Below are 25,178 nucleotides of genomic sequence, written 5' to 3'. Positions count from 1 at the left end.
CTAATATATTATTCACTAATATACCAGCTTTAGCTTCCTGTGTAATAAAGTGTATTATCATGATGTTGCTTTCTTCTTCTTGCTTTTTTGCATTCATTGTCATCAGGGGATGACAAAGAGTGTTCCTCTTCCAATTGATTTCCTTTTTGTTTCTGCTGCCTTTGAGACCTGAACTCTGTCCTTGTGAAAGGGTTACAGCAACAGTTGAGTAAGGCTTGCTGAGCTTTTTTTTCTCTCTCTTCTGGGAACTTCATATGCTTATTTGTCTGTTTTGAAGGTCATCTTTAATGTCTCTGTATATTATCCTTGAAAAAAATATTTTCCCAATAAAATCAGTGCGTCATCTACACTTTTACATGGGATCCCATTGGTTTGAAATGATGTGTTGTGCTGTTTATAAGCAGGAAAAAAACCAACAAAACTGGAAAGCCAACTTTTTGGGTTTTGTTGATCATTCATAGAAAATACCTTTTCTTGATCATTGGCTTTATGTGAATCTCTTAGGGAATGTCATCAGGCAGTCTATTTAGATCTGCTTGATCTAAATAGGCAGCAATTAGACAATTCCACTGTTACTGTATCCACAATAGGCCCCAGGGATTCATGGGTAAAGGTGTGAATCTCTAGACAGCATAAAAGTTGGAATTTCCAACTGAATCACAGGTAGTGGAGTGTGAAGGATTTTTCTTTGTGATTGATATGCAATAAAAAAATACCTTGACACCTTAAAACTCCCAACTGATGGTTAGCAGGAAATGGAAATTTATCAAATTCATTTTCAAGGCAAAATACCAAAGCTTTTTTATATGCACATTCAAAACTTCAGATTCAAACTGCTTTCTGCTCTAATGTTTCTTCAAATAAAAAGCTGCAAAATGAAGCATATTGCACTTCAGAAAATATGACTTCTCTATTGGGTTTATACTTGTTAGATTGGGAAAATTCCTTTCAGTATTGGTATTACTACCCAAATATGTTGTAAAGAAGATATCAAACAGAAATCTGTCAGAACCACAGAATGGTTTGGGTTGGAAAAGACAATAAAGATTATGTGGTTCCCACTCCCTCACTGTGGACAGGGATGCCACCCACTAGATCAGGTGGGCCCAGCCAGCCTGGCCTTGGGCACTTCCAGGTATGGGACATCCACAGCTTCTCTGGGCAACCTGTACCAATGGCCCACCACCCTTTCTGTTTAGAATTTCTTCCTGACTTCTAATATTTTTGTTTAAAAATGTTCCCCATTGGCCTGTCACTATCTGCCCAGGTAAAATGTCTCTGTGGTTTTTTTGTTTGTGAGGGTTTTTTTTTTTTTCCCTAAGTCTACTTCAAGTACTGAAAGGCTGCAGTGTGAGGTCTCCCCAGAGCCTAACAAGAGGATTTCAGAGTAACTTAAACACAGTCATCTTTTCCCTTTTTATAATTTATTTCAGTCTTCCCAGCTGACCTTCTAGTTAGCCCACTGGTCTCAGCAACAAAGGATATTGTGTTGTTCATTTAGGATTTGCTGATTCAGCCTTGTGAAATTCAACTTGAGAATTCAGAAAAAAGATAAAGGTAAAAGGCTTGAATGAAAAAAAGTTTTAATTTTCTCTGCTATGAATTAATTTTCCCAAGTTGGCCAAAACCCATTTTCTCTAAAGAACCAGTCCTTATTGCTGAGTTTCATAGTTTTTTGATCATCTCACTTCCCTTTGCTCTAGTGAAAGAAGATACTTCACAATCTGCTTTTTATACACTTGCAGTTTTTCCCATTGGAATATGGCACACAGGCATTAATCAACAGATAAGACAAGACAATATCTCTAGAATCATTAATAATAGATATACTTAAAAGCATGTTTCCTGAGGCGTAAAACAAATACATGAAGGAAACAAAAGTGACATTGACGTAAATAATTGTATCTTACAATAGTAACCTAAGGCACAACCTAAACTCTCACAGAAACAGCTAGAATTCTACCTCTTTTCTCAAAGAAGAAGCTGCAGACTTAGCCCATCTATTGTCCATGAAAGATAATCTGCTATAAAGCATTAATCACCCATATTCTGGGAAATACTTGGTTATATTCCCATCCAGATCTCTCCACAATTAATGTATGATGACAACTCTTTTTATTTTTTTCTTGTACTGTTTTATCTCTTTTCTTAAAAAGGTTGAGGATTACTTTCCTCCTTTAAACATAAGCCAAATTCAGTTCAAATGTTCTCAGAAAAACATTACAAAACTGATGCTTTAGGATTCTATGTTTGCTATTGCTCCGTGGCTTCCATATGAAATCTACACAGGCTAAATATCAAAGGATGTTGTGTCTTTCTCCTATCTGCTCTTTGAAAGTTATCCTGATATCCACTAATTAAGCTTTCCTGAGACCATTATCTGCATTGCCATCATCAGTAGTGATGTTCAATCTGTCAAAGCTTGGTTTTGTTTTAGATAAAGAGATGGAAGAAAGCTCAGATACAACATGTTCATCTGTCCTCTTAAAATTTTATTAAGGGAAATACCAAAAACCACTATTGCTATGGTCATAAACAGAATCACAGAATATTCTGAGTTAGAGGAGGCCCATAAGGATCATTGAGTCCAGCTCTAAGTGAATGGCCCGTGCAGGGATCAAATCCACAACCTTGGTGTTATTAGCACTGTGCTCTAACCAACTGAGGCAATCTGTAGAACTGCCTATAGTGCAAATTTTGCAGCTTTTTCTGAATATGTAGTTCTCGATATTGCTGAAGAGCGAATAGATGGAGTTCTATTTTCTCAGCCTTTCCATTGTTTCTGAGCTAAGCACAAAGCCTTCAGCTTGCAAAAAGGACCTGGAAAGGACCTATACTTTTAAAAGATCAATTGATATACCCAGGCAAATGAACATGTACAGTAGCCAAGATCAAAGAAGAATGGTTGAAAACATTTGTGGTAGAATTGTTGGGGAATTTTGTTTTCTTTAAGTAGCTCTTTCCATCTCTTTTATTTTCTCACACGCACCATGCCCTCAGTGTGATTGTAGCACAGCATCAGGCAGTGACCTGAACCAGGAACTGATGCAAGATTTAAAAAATAAAAAACAATCTACTGAAAAGGACAGCAAATACTGAGAAAAAAAAATGAAAGGCAGAAGATTGGCTGCTTAAGCAAGCACAACTGCCAGAAGAGGGGATCATTAAAACAGAGTATGACTGATTGACAGTTCATTAGCGGTTTCTAAGGTTGTGAGTTTTCACATAAATACCTATTTCTCTTTTTAAACTCTCACTGTAACTGAGCAAATCACTTTTGAGCTCCTCATTTACCTCGTTATTAATTTCATTATTAATTTCTTTTAGATTATTAAATTCTTTAATGCTGCGCAGTATTCTTAGTGGGAGAAGTTTTAGAGTGACAGGTTTTGAATATTGTGTTAATGAATGAAATGGTTGAGCTATTTAAATGGATCTTGTTAAAATGCTATGGACAGCAAGGTGTAAAAAACATAGGAGAGACTTTTAATGTCAACATGATCTTTTAAGGTTGAAATCTAATAATTGCTTTGATTGAATATTAAGAATGCAGTGTCCTTGCTCTAACAAATATCTGTTGGCTGATTACTGCTTCACTACGGAGGGAGTGTGTTATTGAAAATTCAATTAAAACAAAACAAAATCCGGATTTTTGTCCTTTAAATTACATTGCATAAAAAGAAAGTGCGGAGGGAGAAGTACTGAGAAATAATGTAAGAGAATGAAGGAAAACTACTCAACATAAAGGAGATCAGAAAAGAAGTGGTAGAAGAAAGCATGGGAGAATGAGGGTATAAAGAGCACTAAAATATCTGTAAAGGAGTCTTTTGCAATTAAAATGGGTATAGTATTTGCATATAAAAATGACAATTTTTAAATATTGTGTAGATACAAAGATCAGGAGATACAAACGTAGATACAAATGCATCAGAACTCTTTCTTTTTCTCCTAAATGGATTCAACAATCTGTCTTGACATTTCACTGCAGAGATGGCCAAACTAATGATGCTACAGAGAATTAGAAAATTAATTTTTTGATAGACTACTCACTTTCTTTGTAGGCTGCTGCTTATTTTCATTCATGACACTGAAGAATTAGGTGTGGTTCTCCAGAAGGTATCACTGAATAAAGAATAATTTTTCTTGCAAGGTGTGTTGTGGAAAGATCAATACAAGTCTTTCTTGAAAGACCTTTGTTAATGATAGGTCTTCCAAAATCTTTATAAATTCCATTTCTGGCATAATATTTTGCTTTTCTGTTCTGTATTGTGAAAATGCTGAACAAGGTGAAAATGATGAAAGACATCCTGATTTATCATGTATAAACCTTTCACAAGATCCTTATTTACCCTGCTATCTTCTGAGACACACATTCTGGAAAGACTGTCTAAGAATCACCTCTGGTGAGGACAGAATAGGAGGAGAAGCTTCTGAATATGTGAGACCATAAAATGGTCTCATTTTGGGCTAAAATGGCTAGCAGTTCTTCTGTTTTGTCATGAATGGCCACAACAGTTGTGAGGTCTTCCACAGGCTTTCTCTCAAGTCCATCTAAAGTCAACAGTTAAATGTCTTTTTTGGAAAGAATGAATCTACATCTAAAACCAGATTTAAACTAAAAATTACATTACAGAGATGAAATAGTATCACTCTTTACTGTCCAAACATTTTAGAGTAGCTTGTTCATGAGCTCTCTGTGATCATCAAGTTTGACCCTAAATCGCTACATGAAGAGTGTGTTTCAGCATTATCTGCGCAAGTGCCTCTTAAGTGTTGAATATTCTTAGTGCTTGATTTAGTAATGCTCTCTCTGGAGATTTTTTACTTTGTGCCAATAAACCTGACTTATTTAGAGCTGTTGGCTCTGGTCCACTATTTCTTTGTTAAATGTTTAGCACTTGTAAGTGTTGTGACCCTTTTGGCAATGCAAGTAATCCTAATTCCAGCAATTTACACTTGTCAGTTTGCTTTAAACTCCATTACTGCACACTGAAATTCTCCACAAAATGGTTTGGAGACCATTTAACAAATAAAAAATTGGAGATAGAGAGATTTTGTCCATTATGTCACAATTAATTATTTATCACAATTTTGGTTTTGTGTTACAGAACTGTGACCTGGCCCAGCAGAGCATTGTTCATATTGTTCAGAGTCCTCAGAACAACAGTCAGAACAAGGAGAAGACAGAAGATAGCTGTGTTGGAGGTGTTCTAAAAGCCTTGAAAAGTGAACCCGAGAGTTTAACTCGCATAGATCTCAGTACCAGCATCCTCCCATCAGTCTCTGCAGGGTTGGCAGTTATTCTGGATCCCGGAAAAAGCAGTGCTTCACCTCCCGCTGAAAAATCAGGTAATTCAGGGCCTTAGTACATTTCAATATACATTTTTAATGTGTCTTTTTCTTCCTTACGGTGAACAGTTCTAGTTCCATACCATGGGGTAAAAGCCCCTAAAATATATGGTTTATTTTATTTATTAAACAAAAAATGCAACAATATTAAGATGATAAGCATCGGATGTGTCTTCTAGGAAAATAATTTTGCTTCATGGATAAAATTAGTGATTTCTTGTGTTACTCCTGTATCTAACTTGTATTATACTCATATTTTTGTAAATTATTTTAAAATGGCAAACCCCCGAGAGGTCTATTAGGAGGTGAAATATAGTCTCTGTAAAATTTCCATTATAGAAGTTTCCTTAACTAGAATGTTGGGCAGCTTATGCCTTACAAATGGCCTTAATTCCCAATCTGTTGGGATGCTTTCATACCCATACGTTTATAAAAAACTATTTAAAATCTATTTAAGATTTACTAAAGCTTTGCTGGCACAACACTTGATGGTGATGATTCATACTATGGACATTTGTAGTTCTTCATCCATCAAATGGTTACTGAGAATATCTTCATTGTGAAAAATAATCTGAGGTACAGGTTACTGCAAAATGATCTAACTGACCCTCTTGCCCCAGTGAGATACATCATTCTGTGCAATACCAGATACTGGTGTGATTTATCATAATAGTCCATCAGAGATGTCTTTTTATAAAGAACAGTACACAAATAGCCTTTTTGCACAGTACAGAAAAGTAATAGCAAACATATATATCCAGAGTACAGAAGATAAATTGTGACTATGACAGAGATACCTCTGTGACTAACCTGGACACAGAAATCATCTTGCTTAACCAAATGGCTACTAAAACTCTTAAAATAAAAGTAGCTCATGCAGAAAATATACAATCCATGGCAGGGTCACTGAAGTATTCCACAACTGACTTGGTCAACCTCTCACTGACAACTAATGATGAATGAGTGTGGTTTAGGAGCAAATTAGTACCCAGCTTAATGATCCACATCTCCCAATCTGAATGAGTAATGAGATAAGAGGGGTGCATGCTGATTTAAATGTGGTAAACTAGGGACAGGTCTTCAGCCTGGGCTTACTCTCAGATGAAAGGCAAAAGTGTGAGCTTTTAAACATTACCACATATTTACTTTTTCATTACTGTACATATGTAGAGGGATTTAATAGCTGTGCTTGACTTTACAGACTAGTCTGTATATGTGCAAGGACTCTTAAAATGTGTCATGTGACATTTTTATCCACAGATTACAAACTCTGTGAAGCTAAGCATTAACTGATAGGTGTCTTCTATTGCAGCAAATATTTTCATGGCAGAATCCATGAGGACGAAATGCATTGATAAAATATGTGGGCTAGTTTTATCTGTGATTAAATTAAAAAGACTTTTTATCATAAAAGAAAAAAAAAGAAGACTCACTCTAATGACTGATAATTCTTTGTGGAAGGATGTCAATAATAAGTTCTTTTTAAAAGCCTGTTAACTTCTTTCCTTGTTTGGATCCTCACTATTAAAATTTGTCCTTTTTTCTGTTCAACTCCATCCCTTTGTTCAATATGGGGAACTATATTTTTCATTACGGATTTAGGGTGAGTTAATTTGTAGTCACTTAAAAAAAAAATATTATTCCAAAGATCAGTTTTGCAGTAAACTTTACTGTGTAGTAAGGATTTACTTTGGCATAAATGAAATGACTAATAGTAGTGGGAATGAGTGGCTTAAGAAAGTAGGTACCATCATTGATAGCTGAAATTACAATTTCCAAGTTGTTGTCCTAGGAGATGAATGGTTGTGGACATCAGTCTACAGCAGCAACCTCGACAGGTGAATGAAGTATAATCTTTATTGTTCCATGCATACATGACAAATTTAAACATAAAATTTAGAGGCAAATGTTTAATGTTTAATTAATTGATTAAATTAATATTGTTTAGTCAGACGTGCTACACCGCCATTTCATAATTGCAACAGTAAACACTGAGACTGTAAGTCTTTCTGAAGCCTAAGTTATTTCTATTTGTTCTGCTGACGCCATGTTCCTGCCCTGATTTTATTTGCCCTCCTTTGAATTCTGAGGAAAAAAAGTTTGTGGTAATTTTCACATCACAAGAGCTTCTCCCAGAAGCTTTAGCAGCATTTGACTGCTAAAACATTATTTTTGAAGTATTTACGTGAATGCTTAGAGACCAAAATTTCACCAGACAAACCAGAAGGGAGGCAACTCATGTTATGCTGTACTGCTATTATATAAGTAATTTACTTAGGTAGTATGAACTGCTGCACTTCATGAGACAAAAACCCTTATGGCCTGGCAGAGTGTCCCCACCCGGAGTATCCTTTGCTCCTTGCAGAAGCATGGAACAGGGCATCCTCCTCCCAGCTCACCCCCACTCTTGTGTGAGTAATGAAACCAGCTCCTAACTGGTCTGGAGATGCATCTTACTGCACTGTGTTTTTGGACTACAGTGTGTTTCTCTATGAGAAATTCAGAAGTTTGAAAGTCATTAACAAGTTGAAAAAAAATATGAAAATGAATCCAAATAATCTCTTCATCAAAGAATTCCAGGTTTCCTGTCTTTACAGACAAAACTAATAGAAATGCCTTTTCTTCTCAGTTTTTGATGTCGTAGTTCTTGGAGTTTTTTGTTTGGTTGGTTGGTTGTTTTGTTCTTGTTTCCTTGTTCTGAAACCATTGCATGATTTCTCACTAGAACTAGAAAATGGACATGTAAAAAATCTCAGTGCAGGACTTTCATTCTACTTCACCCCCTTCTAATTTGCATCTGTCCAAAATCTGGGACAAAGAGGTTTAATAAACACAATATAAATAAATGTAAATATTGTCCCATAATGGTTGCATGTCAATAAGTCAATGTATAAGATTATGAGATAATGGTTGGACTCAATGACTTTAGAGGTCTTTTCTAATTTAACAATTCTATGATTCTCTGATTTCTACTTGAAAAACAATGAATCTGTAAAACATAAGGGTTTGTATGACTCATCTGCTGAATATGAGACTGCATCATGATTTCAGATTCAAGAAAGCCAATAGACTATTTGGAAGTATAAACAGAAAACAAAGTGGAGTGGAGAAAATTTTTTTTCTCTGCTTTTGACACTTGCATAATTAAAACCAATATAACTCACTGTTTTGATGTCTAAACTGTGAGAAGGTTCAGGAAAGAGTCATGAGAATCCTACAAAAGTGCACATCATTATTGGTTTATATTTGTTTCGGCATCTGTGGATTGGAAGTTTGGTAATCTGGGAATATTAGATTTTACCAGCTGTTTTAGGATTTTAGCTCTCATTGTCTAGAAAGTGCAAGACACCAAATACAAATACCACACATGGATTTTAACTTGCCAGGAAATCAACCACCAATGCAAGCTATCCTAGCTTACAAGAATTCTCCACAGTTGTCCATTTAAAAAAATGTAGAACAATGTATGACTGATGTCAAGTAAATTTTTAATATGAAAAAATAGAGTTAATTCAACAGAATATCTTTTCTGTAAGATGACATTGTTACTTACATAATTTCCAGGTTACTCAGCTGGTTTATTGTTTTGTCTGAATCAAGTAGATGTGGTCATAATTATTTAGGGTGTTTTATTTTTAAATTTAAAATAAATGTTCATCTCATCAGTTCCAAATAAAAATCCTGGTGTTCTTTTGGTAGACTTTTACAAATGCCTGCATGTAAGGCACCTCTGATTCCTTATCTTTGCATCTTCTTCTGTTCACAGAAGAGTTAATAAAGTACTGGTATATACTGACTTAGGTGTGCCAAGCTGTAAATTCTAGCAAAAAAAGAGGGATTGATTATTTTCCATCTAGTTAGGACATGCTTTACCAAAACTTAATATATGTTTAAACTTCTTGTTTTTCCCAATAATACAAGTATCAATTAAGGCAGATGAAATGGTCATTACCAAAACCTCAGGATTGTTAGTGATGCATGAAGGGATGAACTGGTGCCCATTCCATGTAAGTGAATGATTCCATGAAAGAGACAGTAAAAAACAATTTGAAGGGAAGGCCACAATTTAGAGCTAGTCACATCTGTTCATACTTCTGAGGCAAGACCTGGTACCCATATCAATTTAACCATTTCAATTGCTGACATTTAAATATAGTTTTTGAATAGTATTCTGATGACTATGTGTTAAAAATTCGTGTGCCCTGTAATTGATATGACACTTTATTATAATTCTTTTACTCAAAAAGCCTAAAAGGATAAGAATTTTTGGGTCAAATCTGTTTGAAGTAAATGAGTAGTCTAAACTCCTGAAGTACTGTAAAATTACTTCACAGTTTTATAGACCTTATTATCTCAGATTAGATCCAGGTTGGGCAGGGTTATGGTGTACATCTACCTCCCCATCAGCATGGGATGCTAGGCTGAGTACCACTGCCCAGTACCGAGCTGAGAACAACTGCAGCTATTTCTTATCCCTTTTTGAGAATTTCAGCAAAATGTGAGCACTCATCCTTTCAGAATGGCTTCCAGTGTGGAAAGAACATTTTTATTGTCACTCAGAAACATGAAGCTCTGACTTAATATTTGCTTTTCTGTGTTACAAACACGAATATCTAAGAATTTACTATTCCCTTAAAAGAGGTAAAAAAGGATTCCTAAAATTCCCCGTGTCATTTAACTTCATTTTTTTTCAAAGGAAACTAATGAGCATAAAGATTTTTTCTTTGGCACAGATGCAAATAATTTGTGGCTTAATTATAACATTAATTAATTAATTAAATTTACCTTAGGTCCATGGTATTGTGAATCAGTAGCTTGAACAAGGAAAATCAGTATTCTATGCAATTTACATTTAGTAATTAGGCCTTTTTTCCTGGAGTTATCAACATTTTGTTTGAAAAACAAATTACCAGAGTGCTTTTACTGACCTTTCTTAAATTTCTTGAAATATTAATACAGCATTTCTTGGTGGTTACATGATTCTTATGATAGTCCTCTTCCACAGACATCCATTTGAATAAGATTCATATTGTTGGACAAGAAAAATTAGTAAATTATGCAACCAATGTATTTTTTCAGTAGACATATTCAAGTAACTAGTTAGGTTACTATTTATTTTGGGATTTGGTGCCCTGACAGTTTACTTTTGTATTAGGATTAAGCTACTTTAAATTTAAATGAAAATGCATCAGGCAGCTCATTGTGATTTACCCTATATTTGATTCAGATTTTTATAATATATTATTTTACAAACTTTTAAATATTAAATGCAATACTAATTTGAGGATCAATCTCAGAAAAGGGAAGGTATTAACTTACCTTTTTAAGAAATGCCGAACAGATACCAGCTCAGAAATAATACGCTAGTCCTGATTTTAACAAGTAGTTTCTGAGAAGCGAGGCTGCATTTGTCTTCATTGCATACTGTAAATTTACTGTATGCACAGTTCTGTTTTAAAGTTCAAAACAAATTTTTACAAAATTTCTGCATTGAATTCCTGCACAGGTCTCTCTGTGCTAGTGGTTAGGTCTGGCCCATTGTTAATTGCTATCACTGTGCCTTCATTATATGCATTAAACTGTTAGACTTTCACTGTTAGGCTTTTTATTTTAAATTTGCTGCCAATGTACAGGGCCATAACCTGATGCCATGTTCATTGCAGTGATGTGTTGTAGTCACAAGTATTGAGTTCATTGGGCCTGAGAGCTCTTTTAAAAGAGAAACTGGAACTAAAGCACTTGTCTTCTTTCCTCTCCATTTTTCCTTTCTTATTTGATAAGTTTTATACTTCTTGTCCTAGTCCTGAATGTCCTTTGTTCTCCTCACTGCTTCCATTGTTTTTGTTTCGCTAGCTACCTTTCATGTGTGTTCCATACCTAAGAGATGTTCTACCCATTTGCAGTCCCTCATGCATGTTTTGGTTTGTTTTGTTTTGTTTTACAAGATTTTGTGATGTGGATGCCTCCTAAGATAAAGATGTGTGCAACGACACACCTCTTTTTTGATTAGGTTGTCTCACTGCTCACATACTTGATGCAAAATGTTTGCACATTGTGCCTGACTAGATTGCCACAGTGTTAGAACGTGTTTTTCAGAAGTAGCATCTTTTAAGTATGTGCATCTCAGGTCTAAAAATCCTTTTGCATTAATAGAAGAGTATGACAATATAATTTTCATAGTGTAAAGAGACATTGGATTTCATTTTAACTCAATTGCAGTAAATATTTCCTACATATTGAATGAGAGTTTTTCAAAAATTTTAAGTTCCCAAGCTGTTTGATAAATGTATGACACAAGTTGTTGAGCTGTGATCCATGTTTGAATCTGCAAGATCCAGAAGGGTTTTTATTGATGATCCAATGAGATGGTGGTTAGAGTGCTCTAGCTCCACTTGTTTTTGACTGCTAAAATATATTGCAGTCCTGGAGTCACGGAATTGTTTAGGTTGGAAGAGACCTTAAGGTCATTGAGTCCAAAGGTTAACACATCACTACCAAGTCCACCACTGAACTATGTTCCTAAGTGCCACATCTGAACTTTAAATACCTCCAGGAATGGTGACTCAATTCCTTCCCTGGGCAGCTTGTTAGTGTCAATATATATTAAATTATCCCTCTTGATGCTGTACTTTCTTGGATTATGCTGAGGAACGTACTCATTTTCCCCTAGGAAAATGCTTCCTGTTAAAAGCAGGATAATGTTACTGAAACAGTACTCTCTTTGATGCACAGCAAAAAAGAAGTTTTTGGATACAAACCACAAAACCACAGAATTACTATTATGTGGGGTCAAATATATTGCCTATCTAAATCTAATTCTCTTCTTTTAATACTTTCATATTTTGAATACAATAATTCAAAAGAAAATATGTTCTTATTACAGAAAGTTTCATTTAGAGAAGGAGTATTCCCCTTTCCAAATAATCACCCATGTACCCCTGTCTGATTATCCTTCATATTTGTTATCTGGGCAAGTTGACAAGATTGGTAATGGTATTTTCTATTCTGACCTTCATTGGAATAAAACAGTCTCCAGTGTCAATTCAAGGCTTGATTGGAGAAGAGAGTTTTCAACCCAGAAATTAACTATTTCTAATTATTTCAACATTTCTTTTAAGAGAGTTAAGCTTAAGAAAACTATTCTACTTCCAGTAGGGTTATGAAAATTTGTCATTACAAAGTCCTTGGAAGTTTGCTCTTATGTATATTTTATCTTCTTTTAGGGTTATTAACCCTTGACAATTCACTGCAGCAATACTTCCAGATTCTATATATAAAAATTGATATCCCCTCTTCACCTTCTAGCAACAGCAGAAAGTGATTTTATAAGACATTAGCATAATGGAACCTTTTCAATAAAATGATAAATTGAGCCCATTTCAGAAAACAGAACGCACACTTGATAATTTATTGCAGCCAGTGCCATGCTGGAGACCTCATTCATATCATATGCTTTTAAGGCTGATGAGAATAGTGCCATTTTCCCATCACACCTTGCATGTCTGTGAAATTAATTTGAGAGGAAAATTGTAAAAAATGCTCTTTTCTAATAGAGGCTAAAGCTCTTCCGGGAATGCTTATCTTTACATGACATAATTGTCTCTCATGAACGTGTCTAATTACTTTATTGTTTTTAAAGGCCCTTCCATGTTAATTGAACAGTGGCATTTGCTGACTCCCCTGTGTCAAGGAGTGAGGTGGAACAGAGTTCTGTTCATAGAATGTATTTTGATTGGTTATGAGACACAACATGGATGGACTTTCTTTTGCAAGTGCATCACTTGCATCTTTATACCCTCAGCTGGAGGTGACATTTGAAGGTGAAAATTGTTCTGTACTGATTAAACAAAACTGCATTATTTCCAGAAAAAAACTATGTATGTTTTCCAGAATAATTGTTGACATTAATTTATTACTGATAATACTAAGAAAAATAGGAAAGTAACCCTTAGAAATAATCCCTTATGTATAAAAACATTGATAATAGAGTTTTAGGGTGATTCTTTTTGAAAGGAAGAGTCCAATTATAAGGCAAAGTAAAAATCATAAATCATAGAATGGTTTGAGTTAGGAGGGATCTTAAAGGTCATCTAGTTCCAATCCCTCTGCCATTGGCACCTTTCACTAGACCAGGTTGCTCAAAGCCTCATCCAGCCTGCCAAGGTTGAGGCATCCACAACTTTTCTGGGCAACTTGTTCCAGTGCCTCACCATGCACCACATGGTTTCTGTTATGAGCTCTTAGCACTCGAAATGACAGGAATCAGTCTGTGCTCAAATCATGTGCTCAGCATTCATTAATGTCATTGGAGCTCTGTGCACACAACAAGGACATTGGGAGAACAGACCTCTTAAAAAGGCTTGATCTACAGAAAGTGATTACATGGAAGAGATTAAGAAATTCTCTTAATAGTAGAAGGCAAAAATAGCTTTGCAAAACACATCCTGCTTTCTCCTTATAAATACAAATTATTTCAGTGGGACTAAATTTGAACTTCGATGAAAGAAAAAGATCATTGTATTTGGCAGGGGAAGACATATTGTCTGGTTTTGGTTTGGTGTTTTTTGTTTTTTTGTTTTTTTGTTTTTTTTTTTTTTTGTGTGTGTGAGGTGTCCTTGAAAGCCACCATGTTTGCTAAGCACCATGAGCTGCTTTCCAAGCTTCCATGATGCCCTGCTGGTGCAACAGTCAGTTCTGTGGGTCTTGACATTTACTTGTCAAAAGATGGGAATAGAGAAAAAGAAACGTATGGATATGGAGACAGGGTCTTTGGGTGCAGGGTGAGGGAACAGTAGGACATTGTGCTCCAAGTTGAGCCTGTTCATCATACACTGTTTTCATTGATGTTCAGCTTCCTGCTACACTGCAAAACTTGTCAGGGATTTTATTATAAGCCCCTGGTTTTATTATAAGCTTCTGGCTTTCAGTGCTGGCTGACATTATCTTATGGCCTTTTTGCTATGAAGGTGGTTTAACTAAAATTGTGAAAAAGATCAGAAGTTCACTTGAGCAACTAAAGTAGCAGGAAACAGAGCTCATCCTTTTGTTCACCACAGTTTGCTCTTTAGTTTTGTTACAGAATAAATATTCAGCATATATTACTGGAAAGAAACTCAATACTGGCAACAGTTGGTTTCTCATTTAAAGGTATATCACTTGGTAACTGAAATTTTTTCTGCAGCAACTCTTCCCTAATAATTAACCTCCACTAATTATTTTGGGGGTAGCTGAATCAAACATCAGTAATGTTTTAAATGAAGTCTATGATGGAGATATGACCCGGTAAAGATCATGATTAACATTATCAGGGACTTTTCCCCAGCAAATTTTAGTTCTCTTCAAAAGAATGTTGTGTTTGTTCTAATAAAAATTAAATAAATAGCAAAATCTTCACTATCTTCAGCTGTGAAAGATCAAAATTTCTGATTTTGTGCAGATTAGTGATCATGGATATTGCATTTTAATCCCTCTTGATATCCAAAATGTGATGAATAGCTATATATCCTGGTTTCTACAACCCACAGCATTGTTCACAGTAATTTTTCCCTTATTAAAAGCATAATGCGGGAATGTAACAAGGGCTGTGGCTGAGCTAATATTTGACTCATCTTGAGCCATGTCTTCTTTATAACTCTAACCATTGTGAAGTATTTAGGATAGAAATGTAAAAAAATCTGTTTCAAACAAATGTTATCAGTCCTCAACATTTTCCTTCTAATCTGTAATAGAAATTTTTCAGGTATACTAAATCTAGCAGTGTAAATGTGAACAAACACATTTTGTGTCTGCTATCCAGGCACAAAGATCTTTTTTTGACCAGTAATATGTAGATAAATAAAACATCTTCATGAAACATTGCCATATCTAAAAACATCTAGCATTCTCTTTTCTGCAGAGTCTCTTTCATATTTCATTTTGCTATCCCTATTCTCGTGTAGCCCCCTCTGGAGTCTCCTTCTCTGGCTAAATGGCTTATAAATATACTATAAATAGGGCAGAACTGTAAGGTTGATTACCTCTGGCACAGATATGTAGTAGAACAGGAATCTGCATTAGGTACTGGAGATGTAGATATAATACCTTTATTCTTTTCGAGATCATCATAATTCTTCAAGAGAATCAACCAGAGATCAAATGCTTACTGATGAAGAAGGTAGGGAGCATTGGGATGAAATCTTTTCTCTTTAGAATCTGCAGGAATGTTTTCTACTTTATAGTGTGAGTTGGGAATTCAATGCTAGAAAGAAGAACCCCTCCAACACATAACTGTCAAACTGTGAAAAGCATTGTATAGAAAGAAAAACAAACCAGCTTTCTTAGGTTTATGTGAGATGGCAGGAGGGGAACAGGCTTTTATAGAGATTAAGAGGTATGAAGTACATCTCAAGTTGAATGTACAAAACAGTCTTTAAGCATTTCTGTTTAACTTCAACAAAACCATTCTACAAAATCAATTTGTTTAATTGATTGGCGTGGCACCCCAGGGAATAACTGAGAGATCAGCTGGCAGCCTCTGGTTTGGAGTCACACTAATTGGGAGTAGGGTAACAAGCAGCTGCTAAAGCTCTGTGCTGTTCATAGATAGGGTGGTGAGGAGTGGAGGCTCTACAGGTCATGTGGTAGGAAAGCTAACGTGGGGCAGAGGGTGGTTTCCTAAACTGACAGGTTGAAGAATGATAGCAGGACTTGGTTAAAATTAATCCAGCAAAGAATTGCTATGCAATCTAGTCTCTAAAGTGCAATGAACATTTCATACTGACGTCACATTTGAAGACACTGCACATACAGGATAAAACATATAATATATATATATGTATATATATAATATATGTATGTATATATATATGTATGTATATTATATATACATATAATAATATGTATAAACATATAATAGATAACACATGTATAATAACTGATGAAACAGCATGTTGGTGAATGAACCCTATGTATATTGATAATATCTCTTACTGAGAAGCCTCACAGGGCCAACAAATTACTGCATTCTCACTTCATCATAGCTTTGCATTAAAGGAGAAAGGGGTAATTAAGAGTTAAAGTGGCACATATCTACTTAGAAACTCCAATATTAGCTTAATTCATTCTGATAGGGAAGCTGTTTGATTCCTTCTGGATAATAAAGTGAGTTTTCCTGTTGTTTATGAAGATGATCAAGCCAACAGGTTTATCTGGCTGCAGCCACCCCAAAAGGTCTCTCCAAAGTGAAGTGGGAAAAGGTCATGAGCTGAAGCTCAAAGCTTTCCTCTGTAGAATTATGCATCTTGGCATAGCGGGGTGGATCACTAGACTATCGGTACCACCACCTTTCTGTGAGAAATTTTTAGATGTGTTGAGGCATCTGTAAGAGTTGCAAGGAGAAGATTAGTTGGTATCACTGTTTCAAAGTCTGAGACTATTATTTCAATGCTTCTTATCAAATAACAGAGGTAGATGCTCAGCAGACTGTACGTGTAAACATGTCAGTGAGGATTACTATGATTCCATTTTCTGCACATTTAACTTTAATGTGATGAATCTTGCTGCCTTTCAGCTAATCTGTGGAGGGGGAATTCTGTTAGTTAATGCAGAGCTAGAGGTGCTTTGAGGTTTAAGCTCTGAGCTTAAAGTGCACTCTGTCCTTCCTTTGTCTGTCTTTCTCTCTCTTCCTGAAAAACTTCATTCCATGTTTTTCTTCCTCTACAGAAAGAAGTTAGCTCATAGCATATGTCACATCCAAATTGCTTTAAAAAGCTGGTGTTTACTGCTCATTGCTTAAGTACCTAGGCTGATTTTAATAGCCTGGAGAAACTGTATCCCTTCTTCCCAAACCCTTTTGGTCAATGGTTTAAAGAGATAAAGAAACCTCTTGACTTAGGTTTGTATTTTCAAAACTGTCTTCTAAATGCAAAAGAGTGTTGCTGCATATCCAACATTACAGTTTAGAGTCTGTGCAAACAGAGTATGTGAAATTCTAAGCTGACCTTTTTCTTAAAATCATTCCTATTCTTTACAGTATAGTTCTGGAATTGCATTATATAAAAGTGATGCAAAGACCATGCAATTATGTTGAGATGAGAGAGCATGGTAAAGTGCCATTTTCACTCAATCTTTTCCATTTCTCTGGACAAGCCTTTACGAGAATGATTGCCAATATATATCTTTTCTAATGTAAAAGCAGCTAAGGAACTTCCTCATAATATTACTTTTATTGAAATAAGTTACTTATATCATTAAATAGCACATTTCAGAAACTAAATAGTTCAGTTTTAAAAGTACTGGTAATATTTTCTGTCTTCATTGAAAAACATTGTATCAACTAAGTTATAGATACATCTTTCCTGAGCCATTTTCCTTCTCTCCTCTGTTTCTAAATAAATTGTCATTAAAATTTTAGTTCTGTGGAACCTTCAGAGTGTGGAGCCTGACATGCAGGGCATTGAAGATGAAAAAAAGTATCACAGGTCATTTGAAATGGCAGTTTCTGTGGTACACTGTTAATTGTGCAATGTTTTGTGACACACTGAAATGTCAAGAATAAAACCACTAACAAGTTATTTAGTATGTTAATGGACAGCCCTGTGAGAGATGTATCTGTTGAATTTATGAATGCAAAGCAAGATGGAATTGCACACACTACTGAAAATGGAGCTCATAATGGATTTTTAGAGATTTTGTACAGCATTGTTTCATTGTTTTCTGGGATGGTGTGGTTTGTTTTTTTTTTTTTTTTTTTTTGGTTGGGCTTCCTTCTCAATTCCTCTCAATAATTCCTAGCACTCAATTTATTTTTTGATTGCTACTGAGCATTGAGCTGACATTTTCATACAACTAGCTATTATACCCCCAAGTTCCTGTTTTTGTGTGATAATAACTAGACAAAATGATCACTTTTTGGCTAAAATTATTTTTCCTATGTATATCACCTCACATTTATCTACAAGGAATTTAATTTTTCATTATACTGTCACTCAGCATCCTACTGAGTGTTTTTTCTGGTTGGCCAGAAAAAATGTGGGTTATCTGGTTGACCTTAATTTTTACTACCCTGAAAAAAATTGTATCACTAGCAAACTTTGTCACTTCACTGTTCATTTCTGTTTTTCTCATGGTGAATACTCAAGTCCTGGAACAATTTTTTGGGGGACTGAACTGTGAAAACTGATCATTCATTCCTGAAATTTACTTCCGGTATTTTAACTATGTACTTGAACAAAAGAGAATTTTGCATTTCATCCAGTAACAATATAATTTATATTTTAAAATTGCTGAGAAAGGGGTTTTTTATCACAGAATCATAGAATTACGTGGGTTGGAAAGATCCGTAGAAATCATCTAGTTCCAATCCCCTTCCATGAGCAGTGATACCTTCCACCAAAGTTGGTCAAAGCCCCATCCAAGAAGGCCTTGACCTCTCCCAAGGATAAAGTTTTAGTACCTTGAATAAATCAATTGCCTTCCATATAAGCCTTGCTACCTCATTATGTGATCCTTGGGTGCTCTGAAAAACAAACTTTTCCTGAATGTCATGTATTGGGGTGTCAGACTGTAACACAGCTAACAGCAAGAATGTTGCTGCTGGTTTCCAGCCTTTCGTAGTTGTAAATAATTGAGTTGTAATTGTAGTTGACTAGAGCTGGGGTTTTTGGGACACAGGAAGAAATTAGGGAGCTAATACAGAGAAGCAAGTCAGTAGGAATAGCCATTATTTTGACTTCTTCAGCCTCTCTCCCTGCATGGGCGTTTAGCTAGTTGTGTCAAAGGTCAGTTGTGAAATGTGCAGTTGTGTAAATTGGGTCAGACTTTTATTAAAAGGGCTGTGTGAGAAAGAGCTGCTGGAAGCCTTGTCAGAGGTTTTCACCTCACTCATCCTCAGTGAGCCCACTGGCCCAGGAGTTATATTTAGGCTCAGGTCCTTTCCTTTTTGCATCATTGGGCTGTGTTTCTAAGTGTGCTGTGTCTGGATGTATATCTTGTATATTCTTGTTTTTCTGGCCTGACGTGGAACCAGCCTTGTTCTTATGGACTTTCTTGGTGACCACTGGTTTGATTTTTAAACATTTCTTAGTTTATTTGCTGAGTCTGTGATCAACTGGGTCTGCTGCTGATACTGAAGCCGGCGCTGCATGATCTGTGCAACCCAGGCAGACTTCTGGAGCATCTTCACTTCCCTTCATGTGCTTAGGCTTGAACTGAGAAGTTGCTGCCTTCAGCTGCAAATAAACCAGGCCTAGCCAGCTCTCATCACCACAGGTCACACTCGGTCCCCTCAAGGATGTAAAAAGCAGCTCAAGTGGAGATTTGTGGGAATATTATGATTGCTGCATAGCGTTTTCCTCGTGCACAAGAAGTACATTTTATGGGAGACCTTTTGACACTCTTAAGTCTTGAACACTTTGTTGTAGCACTGTTTTTCTCCCATGTATTGTTTGCTCAGCTTTCAGCAGTTTCATGAAATTTCTGGTGTGTTGTTTTGTTTTGGTTTTTTTTAATTCCAAGTTTTGCTGTCTGGTAGAATCATCACAACTGTTTTTTGGTGGTTTTTATTTTTTCCTCTTTTTGAATCATTCACTCTTTATTGTTAATATGAGCAATAATGTTGAATTTTGCTCCTTTGTCTGAAAATCAGAGAGCAAGTTGAAGGAGAGGAAGATATATTGTGAGAGATAAGAGAAAGGTGACCTTATATAGAGGTCAAGAAAGGGAATGAGACAGGGAAAAGGTAATTACAGAAGTAAGATGGGTAAAAAGATAATGAGGGATTTGGGTGAAATATAAAAGAAAGTGGAGGTAAATGGTACTGGGGCTCAGAAAAGTGAAGCAGATGATTCTTTCATGATAATGATTGGAAGAGAAAGCCTAATATACTAATGTCCTAAATTTCAGTAATTCCAGATAGATCAAATGCTGTGCTTTTTGCATTTTTTAAATTCATAAATGTCTCCTGGTTGGTTTTCTCACACAAAATTTTTCACCAAAAAGGCATTAGAAAATAAGTGTGCCCTATTGTCTTTGTCAAGTAACTTCTGATACTCCACCTCTTAGACATTATACCCTCTTCAGCCAAATTTCAACTCTTCTTAAATTTTTAGTCCTTGTAACAGTGACAAGTCCATTTATTTTTTTCTGAGTAGCTGTGTATTCCATATACTTTAATTACCTGAGATGCACAGACATTCTGCAAGTCCTATTTGAGTATCAAGAAAGAGTTGTGGTTGGTTTATTGTTTTTTTTTTTTTTCTGATTTATTCTATTTCATATTGTTATCATTCTTCAGCTCTTAGTAATGAATTGTTTTGCATGGCATCACCATGTGGGGTTCATCTTCCATAATTTTAGAGGTTTGCAAGGTAGATACTTCTGCCGCACCTTGTTGTTCTAAATCCCCACAAAAGAGAGAAACAGACCCTTTTAGACACAATTTATCTGACATGGTTGTATGTTCTTATATCTACTTTAGGATTAATTGAATCAAACCATAAAAGTGTCAATTGTTCTCATTATAATATATCATAAACAGGTTAGATGAATCCAACTGTTAAATAAATACCATTTTCATGTTAAAAATTAGAAAGTCATCATAAAGAATAGGTAGAAAAGTTACCTATTAATCTTCCTAATCATCTAGAACAGGTAGAAAAGTTTATAAATGTGTGCATCCACATACACGGGTCTGGAGAGGAAAGCTACGTGTTCTGTGATGTCTTTGCAGACCACGAAAAGTAGTTAAAGGACAAAAGTTACAGACAAAGCATAACATTTATTTTTGCAAAATGAATGAGGTCTTGTAAGTAACTTCTCCTTCTTTGGGTCCAGAAACAAAACCTACATTTTTTTTAACTTAGCTTTATGTGGAAATTTTCACTAGTTTGAGCCTTCTGGGTTTGTATTTCAGACATTTTTCCTCCTACTGTGTTGAATCAAACAAAGTCCTTAAAGTGAACACAGTTGGAGGAATACTTATTTTCTTTCTTTTCTAACTTTGTATTTTTCATTATGTAGGTGCAAATTGCCAAAATAGTCTGAGGTCTCTGACAGTCAGTCTATATTTTACAAATTGCAACTAGTCTAAATGTAAATATAATGGAGTCTGAAACAATGCTAACTTTATGTAGTTTTCAATCTGTTGAAAGATTTCCTGTAGCTGTGTCCTGTTTTAAACGGGTGATTATAGGAAAGACTCAGTAATCAGTATAATCTATATGAAAATACAGTTCAAATGAGAACAGCAGGTTTTCAGCTGCTAATATCCCTATTTAGATTTTATTCACTTAAACAGTCATAGAGATGATAATGGGTGTTTTGACTGATTAGAGATTTCAGGATCAAGTCTATAGTCATTATGACTAATGTTTTCTCATTAACTAGTCATGCATATCGAAATAATTGGTCTGTGCTATCACTAACCTGAACAAAGCTCCCAGTGCATGGTCATCATTAACAACACAGAAATGAGGAGGTAATTCAGGTCCTAAGGAGCTTAAAAGACTAAATGGGGAGATAGTATAAAAACATTGGGATACACATCAGCATCAGAGAAAGCTACTTTTTCTTTTTATGTAACATACTAAAGGGGAAAACAGTTTTAAGACCCTTTTTTTTTGGTGATGTGACATTTGTGAGGAAATTATCTTTGAAGAGGTAGAAAAGAGAGAGTGTGTCTCATTGGGGTGAGAGGACAGGTCCTGACACAGATCATAACTGAGAGGCCTCTTGTATTCATATCATCCTAACTTTTTTTTTTTTTTTTTTTTTTTTGCCTGTAAAGGCAATTTAATTAAATTAACTCTATAGAGAAAAACATCAAGCATTTTCCTAAAACTAGCATGTAATAAGTGGCTTTATATGATATTTGGAAGTGAAAACTGCAAAATAGAGTTTGTTTTCTCAATTCTCATTAAAGGGGTACACACAAAAGTTGTGTGCCTGAGACATTTACTTATGTGGTTTGTTCTGCAGCAATTTTAGTGATTATTGGCACTGTGCCATAATTACATTCTTTATTAATATTGATGTGTCAAAGCTGGTGCATAAGACAGTTTTTCTTGTTCCTATGTCTTTCAGTTTCTCTTTGAAAAGGGGTCCAAGGAGATGCAGTCTCAGGCAAGGGCCATGGGAATACAGTCAGTAAAGAGCTTAATGCTGGCCATCAGTGTTGTACTGTAAGCAGACTTACAGCATTTGCATTTTTAATTAAGTCTTTGTTTTGCCTGCTGATGCTGCTCAGGACCTGCACCTAATGATGTAACTGCACTTTGTGAGAATGTGATCAGCACATCTGCATAAAATGGTCAATGTGTTGCTGAAAATCTCCACTTAACACATTCTTTCTAAAATCAGTGCATTCCTCTTATCACATTGTGCCTTTCCAGCTTCCTTGCTATTGCAGATATTTCTAAAGTTATTCTGTGTCTCTGAATAGATCTGTGCTGCTTAACTGCTCCAACCCATTATATTATAAATTTGTTTCTTGTGTTTCAAATTTGTGCGCAGGGAATGTGTTTGGGGGGACTTTTTATATTCATGAAAACTGAAAACAAAATTGAAAGTGCTAAGAAAAATGAATATTGAGCTAATGTGGTCTATTTTTGCACAGAGCAAATATCAAGCTAATGCATAAGATTTATCCTCTATAGTAAATCAGCAATATGTCTCATTTTAGGCCTCTCCTATGACTACTGTTTTTTACTGCAGTATTCAGTCATGCTGATTTATGCCATACTATCCCATGAATATTTTGCAGACTATTATCAATAAAATAATTTTATCTTTCGGTCCAGATGGAATGAGCTTAGAACACAAAGCAGACAGAGAGCATGCTTCCTGCCTCAAGTGTTTTAATCCTTGAAATAAATTTTAATCCTTGGCAAAAATGAGACAGGGACACAAGACAGCAGGTAATGGAGGACTGGATCAGGAAAGGCATCAGCCAATTAACAAATTGTTTTATGCTGTAAGGGCTCATGTACTCAATAAGATGGTTCTGTTTAACTGGAAAGATTTCATTAGAGTCACACCAGGAATCAGTTTGGAGTGTAGGAATGAACAAGACAGTGAGCACTGGCATCACAGAATTACTCAAGATGAGTGTGAATAGAAGCAGCAGTTTCAGTAGTCCCATTAGACAGCTCACATAGGAAACTGGAACAACAGGAGAGGACTAGTGATAACAGAATAGATAACAGGCTCTGGTCTCACTTCCTGCTGTTGAGACCAAGTCAGGAATAAGTGGCTGAAATAATCTTGATTATTGTGGACCTCTACTAGCAATAACATTCCTGCTTTCTTTAGTCATGGAGCATTCCCTTTGAATTGTGCTAAAGGCACTGGCCTGATCTGCTGATCCTGCATAGAGGAACTGCCAAAAGTAAAATTAAGTCACTTGCAAATGTCCTCCTTCTCATATGCAATACCACAGTTTAGATTTTTGATGTAAAATGATGTGGATTTTAGCTCAAATCAAGTCTAATCCAGACATATTCTCAGTTCCAGTAATGAGAGCCTCCAGCAAAGTACGAATGAATGGATGTCCAGTTGTCCAAAACTTTGTCATATTAAGTTTCACAACATTGAATCATATATTAAATAGCTCAGCATAAACCTTTTTCCTTTAACTATTTTCATTCCAGAACTGTGTTTTAGACTGATTTTAGAAGTGTGTTCTCAGCCTTTTGAGTTATTCATATGAAAAGTGTGTACGTGTGTGAATATATGGGTGTGTAACATTTTCCACAGAAACTGAATTCCATTTAAATTCTGTAGTACTTTATGTCCTGCCATGGTGGTTAATACTTTCCAAGGAAGCATAGTGAAAACACTTGATAGATCAGTTGACCAAAATTAGTTTTGGATACATCACTGATATACTCTTATGAAGCTAATGTTTCTGAAAAATTGAAGTGTTAAAGCATCTTTTTCAACAGTGCACATCTTCTTTGTAGACATCTGCATACTTTTTCTTAGAAAAAAAAGGACTTTTTTCTATGACAGAGTTCTCTGAGGTTGAGTCTTAGATACTGAAATCATATTTGAGTTACATTTATATCATATTCAAGCACATTTAAATCAGGACAGCCATGAATAGGTATAAAATGTAATTGATTGACATTTTGCATTGGCAGAATGCAGGTTCTGACCCTTTAATGTGTAAAGGACATCTAAAAATAAAGGAAGTCAGCCATGTTTAAAAATATTATTCCAGGTCATATTTAATGTGGTGATGTGCTAAGGTTCACATGTACATAAAGCATATATTTCTGATGAATGCAGGGAGAAATAAGAGAATAGGGAGAACGACAGTAAAAAAATTTTCATCTCTAATGGTTTGCTAGTGATTCTGAAGTTCACTACTGTTAATGGATGAAATCTCCTCTTAAAATTGAGAAATTTTTGTTTGAAACTTTATTCTGGTCTCATTTCAATTTCTGATGATAACCTTGAGTCTCTGACCTTGGAGATGTCCAGTCTAGATTAAAACCATGCCAGAGATATTCCAACATTTTGTAAGGAATATCCATAACTGTTCTAAAAAGTGTTTCATTCAAACAGTGATCAGCATTGCCTGTGAAATCAAATTCATTAGCATTGCCCTGGGCTTTGACAATTCTCTGCATATCACATTCTGTTCCATAGTTTCACGAACAGAATGCGTTTCATTTCATTTTCCTTGAAAATTTACTTGGCCTAATATCTTGGCAGCAGTTTGCAAACTTTGCTAGGTTATAAGGCTGCCAGAAAGAATAAAGAACTGGCTTCCAGTCTTCCATGAGTAGAAGTAAATTTGCTAAATTGTTTTCTTGTTGTGATATCAGTAAAACTCATCTTTTAAACTTCAT

General features: G+C 35.5%; 1 protein-coding gene across 1 annotated transcript in view; it reads left to right on the top strand.

Moving 5' to 3' along the window:
* The window catches only part of PRKN (parkin RBR E3 ubiquitin protein ligase), a 679,301-nt gene that overhangs the window by 208,955 nt on the left and 445,168 nt on the right, over positions 1-25,178 (top strand). The window contains 1 exon segment of the mRNA XM_058020484.1: positions 5,109-5,349. Within this exon segment, the coding sequence (XP_057876467.1) occupies positions 5,109-5,349 (241 nt within the window).

Source organism: Melospiza georgiana, chromosome 3 (assembly GCF_028018845.1).
Source record: "Melospiza georgiana isolate bMelGeo1 chromosome 3, bMelGeo1.pri, whole genome shotgun sequence".
Lineage (NCBI taxonomy): Eukaryota > Metazoa > Chordata > Aves > Passeriformes > Passerellidae > Melospiza > Melospiza georgiana.
The sequence above is the reverse complement of the archived record's forward strand: the minus strand, read 5'-3'. Positions and strand labels throughout refer to the sequence as shown.